The sequence below is a fragment of the Sinocyclocheilus rhinocerous genome, unplaced genomic scaffold (assembly GCF_001515625.1).
Source record: "Sinocyclocheilus rhinocerous isolate Xijiao unplaced genomic scaffold, SAMN03320098_v1.1 scaffold632, whole genome shotgun sequence".
NCBI classification, from domain to species: domain Eukaryota; kingdom Metazoa; phylum Chordata; class Actinopteri; order Cypriniformes; family Cyprinidae; genus Sinocyclocheilus; species Sinocyclocheilus rhinocerous.
The window spans coordinates 210936-218780 of record NW_015639247.1 but is presented as its reverse complement, the minus strand read 5'-3'; the positions used below and the strand labels follow the sequence as shown (position 1 = coordinate 218780).

Below are 7845 nucleotides of genomic sequence, written 5' to 3'. Positions count from 1 at the left end.
ATTTTCTTAAATGTGTATATATATATATATATATATATATATATATATATAGTATTTATAGAGTTTTAGCTTTTAGTTTTAATTACTTTTTCTTATTTGTAAGTCGCTTTGGATAAAAGCGTCTGCTAAATGACTTAAAAGTAAAATAAAGTATCTGCTTATGATATTTGTTTTAAATAGAACATTTTAAATTTAATTAGCAAAAATGTTTTGTCTGTAACTCACAATATTAATCTCTATTGATATTGATTTTATACAACAGGTCAATAAACATGCAATTGTGCAGATATTCAGAAAGAACAGCACACTTGCTCAAGTGATACAGATTAACAATATCACACAATATAAATACAAGCCGTAATCCTATACAGGGCATTTTTGCACCCATATCTTAAATTGTGATCTTGAGTATATTGAATTTGGGCTCATTGTAACTGTTCTACTGGACGACATGACGCAGAGAAAGTGTGCTCAATCAAGAACTGGTCATGTGTGTTTTGTTTTCAAAGTGAGTGACGCTCAATATTACACACATCTCTCAGCTCTGGAACTATATGAATGCATAAGCACGATTCCGGGACTGTCTGTGTTTATGGTATTACTCTGGATCTGCAGAAGAAAGCTGTTCTCACCTGCGTCGTTCAGCCATTTCTCCAGCAGAGGTTTGAGTTTGCACATGTTCTTGAAGCTCAGGTTCAAGGCCTCGAATCTGGAGATGGTGGTCTGACTGAAGTCGTTTCCGTAGAGTTTCCCCATCGCCAGCCCCACATCACCCTGACACACACACACACACACACACACACACACACACACACATTTACTTAGCTATCTAAATGGGTTCATTCCATAGGCGTGATGGTTTTTATACTGTACAGACCGTATATTCTATTGCCCTACACCAACCCTACCCCTGAACCTACCCCTCACAGGAAACTTTCTGCATTTTTACAATTTAAAAAAAACTTGTTTACTTTATTTCTATAGCAGTTTTACAAATGAGATTTTGTCAGGTTTAGCTCACTTTTGGGTACAAATTTGTCCCCAAAATTTGGTTAAATAGCCACACACACACTCTCTCTCTCACACTCACACACACACTCACACAGACTCACACACACACACACTCTCTCTACTCGTTCACACACACACACACACACACGCTGTTTGGCCACTCGTACTCCCCTCCGTCTCCCCCTCTCTCTCTCTCTCACACACATACACATACACACACTCACACTCTCACACACACACTCACTCACACTCTCTATCTCTCTCACACTCACACACACACACACTCTCACACACACACTCACTCACTCACACACTCACACTCTCTCTCTCTCTCTCTCACACACACACACCTGAGTGAAGCCCAGCTTGATGCGTCTCTGCTTGAAGCTCTTGGCAAACAGCTCGAGCTCCTCGAGGTCGCTGGCCTCCTCCACACACATAGCGTCGATGCGCTTCGGAGCGGCCGCTGGAGCCGGCATAGCCGCGATCTTCCGCGTCGGTGTGGCCGCCTGCAACACCATGAACACACACTATCTCCATCAACACTGAGAACTTCAACTGTACAGCCCTATGAAATCAGTTTTAATTCATCCCGAATTGTGTGTTTTTAGAAGAGACTGGAAAAGTGTAGCACCAGACACAAGCCCAACTCCAGTGAGGGACACTGTGTAGATAAGCGGTGTGTAGATCCAAAAATAGTTCAAACATCAAAAAAAAAAAAGTTTAAAAAAAATAAATGGACAAAATAAATTCATATGAGCAGTTCTGATCTGCAAATCTTATTTTTATTTTTACAAATTCTATTTTTTCAGTTTTCATTTTTCAGAATTTTTTTTTCATAATTTTTCTGAACTCTATGGGGTTAAATTCAAATGTAGCATTCATAAAGCATGTCTAATTAACTGAAATCATATTACTTTTACAATTTAGCAACAATTCATTAAAAGCTTAATAAAAAATACATTTTTAAGGTCCTACTAAACACATTTTATTTTTCCTCAAATATTGAATTTTTATAGACTCTACAGGGCTAAATAAAAATGTTGCATAAGCATGTCTAATTAATTGAAAGCATAAAACTCTTAGAATTTATCAACAAGTCATTAAAAGCTTAACAAATTGAAAAAAAAAAAAAAAAGAAATATTGAATTTTCCTGTTTTATTTTTACCAAAATTTGAAATTTTCTGGTAATCAGATGAAGACATAAAACATTAACAATTTAATTAGTCTTTTAATCAAATGAAAATTAAATGAGTGCTGGGCAACGATTAATCGCGGATTAATATATATGTGTGTGTACGGTGTATATTTATTATGTATATATAAAGACACACACATACAGTATATATTTAAGGAAAATATGTGTTTATATATTAAATATATTTATATACAATATAAATTATATGAATATAAATATTATCTAATTATTATTATGATCATATATTAAGATTATATCATTATTTTTTAGATGATATATTATTATTAATATCATTTCTGAGATGTGCACTTTGATGTGTATTATTGATGTGTACAGCCCTACAGTGCATTCCATTTGTACGCCTGGATTCGTTCTGTTTTCTGCATCACAGTCTGGGCGTGCTGTACCTGCGCGGTGAGGGCGAAGCTGCTCTGCGCGGGGCTTTGAGGTAGATGCGTCAGGAGACTCTGAGCTTGCAGGAGACCTGAGACACACACAGACGAGTTAGAAACAGCGCTGAGGAGCAGGAATCAGCAGACGGAGGAGACGCTCGTACCGGTCTGACCCTGAGGAGACGGAGATATGATGAACTGTGGCTGAAACTGAGGACTGAGGGAGTGACCCGGCTGGACCAGAACGAACTGCTGCAGGTTCAAGCCCTGCGGCTGCAGAGAGAGAGAGAGAGAGAGAGAGAGAGAGAGAGAGAGAGACACACAGACAGAGAGAGAGAGAGAGAGAGAGAGAGAGAGAGAGAGAGAGAGAGAGGGAGAGAGAGATGCATGTATTTGTTGCATAAATATCTGTTCTAGATTCAATGTTAACACTATGCTTTGGCAATACACTGTAACAATTGTTATGCCAATAAAGCATATATTGAATTGAATTAAGAGAGAGAGAGAGATGGACGCATGCAAGCACATGACTGATGTGTTTTACTGTAAAATATATCTATACTATAGTTACACAACGGTCTCTTCTGCTCACCGAGGCTGCATTTCTTTGATCAAAAATACAGTAAAAATTGTGAAATATTATCATAATTTAAAACAGCTGTTTTCTATGTGAATATCTGTTAAGCTGTAATTTATTTCTGTGATGCGCAGCTGTATTTTCAGCATCATTACTCCAGTCTTCAGTGTCACATGATCTTCAGAAATCATTCTAATATGCTGATCTGCTGCTCAAGAAACATTTCTGATTATTATCAATGTTGAAAACTGTCGTGCTGCACAATATTTTTGTGGAAACTGATACATTTTATTTTTCAGGATTCACAGATGAATAGAAAGTTCAGAAGAACAGCGTTTATTTGAAATTGGAATCTTTTGTAACATTATAAATGTCTTTACTGTTACTTTTGATCAACTGAATGTGTCTTTTATGAATTAAAGTAATAATTTCTTCGACCCCAAACATGTTTGAACAGTATTGTATGTCTTACTAACAGAAGAGGGCATCAGAATAAACAGCTTCTCTCTATTATTGTGTGAATGAGCAGCCGCTCTCAGGCGCTTGTGATCTGACAGCAGTGGGAGTGTCAGTGAATTGGACGTCTCTGATTGGACGGTGAGCTGTCAGTCACTTACAGACGCGATCTGAATGGGCTGGGACAGTGTGATGGGCGTGGCCGCGGAGGCGGAGATACTGGCTCCAGTGGTGCTGTTCTGTTGACCTGCGGCCAGGAGCTGCGTCTGCGTCTGCAACAGCTGCGCAGACCCACAGAACACACAGTCTGAAGCTTATACTTCTCAGGAATAATTCAGTTTAGACTTCATTTCTTTAGCATGTGTAAATAGCTCATACCTTGACTGTAAATTGTGAATCTCATTATTTTACGCCATATCAGCACCAAAGGCTGTATTCATAGCAAACACTTAAGAATAATAAGATTTAACAAAGAGGCAATAACAATAGTTCAATGAATTGTGCACAATAATTTAACAATATTATTTTTATGAACACACAAAAATATATGACAAAAATAAAACAAAAATACAGTTATTTACTAACTTCTAGATACATTTTTTATAAAAATTCTAATACATTCCAAGAGAAACTTAAAAAAAAAAAGTCCATTAATGTAGTTTCTGAGCAAGACTGTTATCTTAACGTGACCCTGAATCACAAAACCAGTCAAATGGGTCAATATATTTGAAATAAATCAGCTTTCCATTGATGTATGGTTTGTTAGGATCTGACAATATTTGAAAATCTGGAATCTGAGGGTGCAAAAAAATCTAAATATTGAGAAAATCATCTTTAAAGTTGTCCAAATGAAGTTCTTAGCAATGCATATTACTAATCAAAAATTAAGTTTTGATATATTTACGGTAGGAGATTTACAAAATATCTTCATGGAACATGATCTTTACTTAATATCCTAATGATTTTTGGCATAAAAGAGAAATGTATAATTGTGACCCATACAATGTATTGTTGGCTATTGCTACAAATATACCCCAGCGACTTAACACTGCTTTTGTGCTGCAGGGTCACAAATATCTTATATATCTTAAAATTAAATATGTTAAACATCTACATGTAAAGAAGTTGCATGTCTGTGTTTAAGTTTTATGTGTAGCGTGCAGAACAGGTTATATTTAAAAAAAAAAAAAAATGTATTATGCTACAATCCCTTACCTGCATTTTGGGATTGATTTATACCAAATTTGGCCAAAACTAGGCCAAATTGAGCAATTATAATATCTTAAAGGGATAGTTCACCCAAAAGTGAAAATGTCTTCATTTACTCAAGATGTTGGAGCATCTTGAGTAAATGATAACAGATGTGTAATTTATTCTCTTTAAAAGCAGCAGCGTACTGGAGTTGTGTGATGCTCTATATTCTCACTGTACACTCCAGCGCTCCTCTCGTTAACGGAAACCTCGTTATGCAGCGCATATAAATTCTGCACAGATCTGCATACTCTCCTCCACCTGTTTCCGAGCGACAGAAGCGTGTTTAATCAATGCTTCACGTACCTGCTGGAGCAGCGCTTGTGTCTGAACGCTGCTGACCGCTGCTTGACCGCTCGGTTTGTGGCCATCCAGACCGTTGGCCTGAGCTGCTGATGAACACATGAGGCTCAATCAGTGAGTCAAACACACACAGATGCAATGAATCAGCAGCTCGTAACTCACCTCCATGCGCTCCGTTCTCCATGCTGCCTTTGCTCAGATCTGCTGGATGGCTGCTGGAATCTGTGCAGAGAGAAAACAGAGCATCTCTTTACAACTAGCCAACATTTTACAACAGCTGCTGACGACAGTAGGGCTGGGCCATTTTATCGATTAATACAATTTAGAGGTCGACCGATGTATCGCTTTTGCCGATTAATCGGCACCGATAGTCGATTGCTGGAACTATCGGTTATCGGTAAAAATCCATGCCGATAGTTTTCCAGGTTAGGTCCGTTGCTGGAGCGGCTGAGAAGGTTCACTATCATTATAGAGCGAGAGCGCCCTCTAGAGGCGGAAACCACTGACACCGCGTGCTGTTTGTTTTGACACGCAATACTGCGCTGCACAGAGATGCGGATTTAAACGCAGCCGACAGAAAATCCTGCCACAGAGTGCCATTCACATAGCTTTCCATTAAATTACATTTGTCACAAATAACTATTAATGTACTGTACATAATGACTTCACCCTAGGCTGTAAAATTGTGTATTGTGCATTTTTCAGCGAAAGTTTGTCTTTCTGTGGCTCTAATGAAGTATGCTTCATTTATTGAGCTGAAATTAAGATCACGCTTTTTTTCTTTCCATTTGCTGTGCTTTTTAAACGCCAAACTTCAAACTCATCTATGCCATTTTGTTCATTCTTGAAGTAAACTTTTGCCCGTTCGGTGATTAAATCAAAAGTTTTAGAGCGCCGCTCGAGCTGATATCTGTTCACTGTGGCGTCGAGCCGCCTTCAGATCGCTGAGTTCAGAATGGTTTCATTTGTATTTTGGTGTGTTTAGTGATTCTGAATGGAGCCGTATAGTAGTTTATATGCAGTCCTTTGGCATCTCCCTGTGGTATTGTTTGGTATGGCAGGTTGACTTGTGCTTATAATGTTAAAATTACTGTGTAATTGAGCTTTACATACTTTTAAGTTGTATAGAATATCTGCAGTGACATTTTATGGAATGTTTAAATCTATCTTGAATTTGTTTTGCTTAAAAAAATTGCATGTAATTGAAAAGTAATAATAACAAATACAAAGGTTTTAGTGAATAGAAAAGTTTGGGCTTGCATTATTGATTTGGAGAGGAGGGGGTCTTGGAGTAAGAAAGGTTGAGAACCACTGCTTCAGGTAAATGCAGGAACAGTTCTACGGGGTACTAAGAATTGAACATTATTTAATTATTATTATTTTTAATTAAAAATTAAATGCAATATAAAGATACATCCCAACAAGCTTTTTTATTCATTTATTTTTCATTTGGTAGATCTCGGTGAGTTTCTCATTTGAAAAGAAGATCCGCACACAAAAAAGTGGGCACCCCTGCTTTACAATAAGAGCCCATTTGTAACATTAAGATTAATGAAAGCTGTATAAGTGTTGTTCCTAGTTTAGAGTGTGTTAATTTCAACATTTACTAATACATTTTTAAAGTTTCTTGTTAACATATACTATTTTTTTTAAAAAGCGAGATGCAACGCAACGGTCAAACGCATCCGTTTACACAGAAATGCAATGGAAAAGCAGAAAGCTGTGCAGAACTACTACTGTATGTATGATATTTAATGCTGCTGCTGCTTTCATTCACTGTCAGTAATCGTCTATTACTGCTGTTATACTGACAATCAGCAAGAGTCTGAATCGCCTCGACTTCTTAGAGCTGAACTCTAAATATTTAGCATTTTTCTTATTTCTAAATGCATAGGATAGTTTTAAATACAGTATTTGCCTTCAAGATTTCATGCATATCTTCTGCAAACACGTGAGTTTGTTGTACGTTTGCACCACACTGAACAAAACTTTCTTTAACCAGATGATTCATAAAGAGAATATTACTGGAATCATGTGGCAGTTTTAAGCTGACTAGTTAAAATCTTAATTCAAACGTTCAGAAAAAATACTATTTTTTGCCATATGACCCAGTGCCAGATGACAAGAGCTACAATATTAGACACTGAATATCAACGCAGAACCGTATCAATCAACCATCACATTTCCAGCAGTGATTCCCTTTCATAGCAGATACTCAAAACACAATCAACAGAGCGAAGGGCGGCTGCTTTAGCTCACTAATATCTGATCAAGATAAACTCACCTGTGTCCACGAGCCGCGCGACGCGATACTCCGCAATCACAGACGGACGTAGCACATCAGCGACAGCGAACGCATCCGACGGAGAACACCGAGATGAGCGAAACACAAAGACTACATCTAGAAGTGCCGCATCCATAATGAAAGTTAATCAGTATGCAGCTGATTAAAGCCGTATGCAAATCTCACTCCCCGTCGCTCATTAGAAGAGCGCCGCTTTGAAGTTCTGCACGGACCTCTGAAAGCTTTCTGCATAATTCAACATGTTTCATAAATATTTATCAGCTCATTAGCATATTAATTGGATAGCTTTTAGGACAGAGTTACGGCGAGGGAGAAGTGAGACAAGGCCAATTACCAGCCGTGTGTGACTGT

The 7845-nt window shown here is 37.7% G+C and overlaps 1 protein-coding gene across 4 annotated transcripts in view; it reads right to left on the bottom strand.

Moving 5' to 3' along the window:
- The window catches only part of pou2f1a (POU class 2 homeobox 1a), a 21082-nt gene that overhangs the window by 7812 nt on the left and 5425 nt on the right, over positions 1–7845 (bottom strand). For 2 of the 4 annotated variants that reach the window (XM_016566631.1, XM_016566633.1), the window contains exons 2-8: positions 5352–5411; positions 5193–5278; positions 3797–3916; positions 2767–2875; positions 2618–2694; positions 1362–1520; positions 633–774 (exon numbers count right to left, since the gene is read on the bottom strand). In XM_016566631.1, coding sequence (XP_016422117.1) covers positions 633–774; positions 1362–1520; positions 2618–2694; positions 2767–2875; positions 3797–3916; positions 5193–5278; positions 5352–5411 — 753 coding nt within the window. The remainder of the gene's footprint in view (positions 1–632; positions 775–1361; positions 1521–2617; positions 2695–2766; positions 2876–3796; positions 3917–5192; positions 5279–5351; positions 5412–7845) is intronic. The other 2 variants (XM_016566632.1, XM_016566634.1) reach the window with 1 other exon arrangement.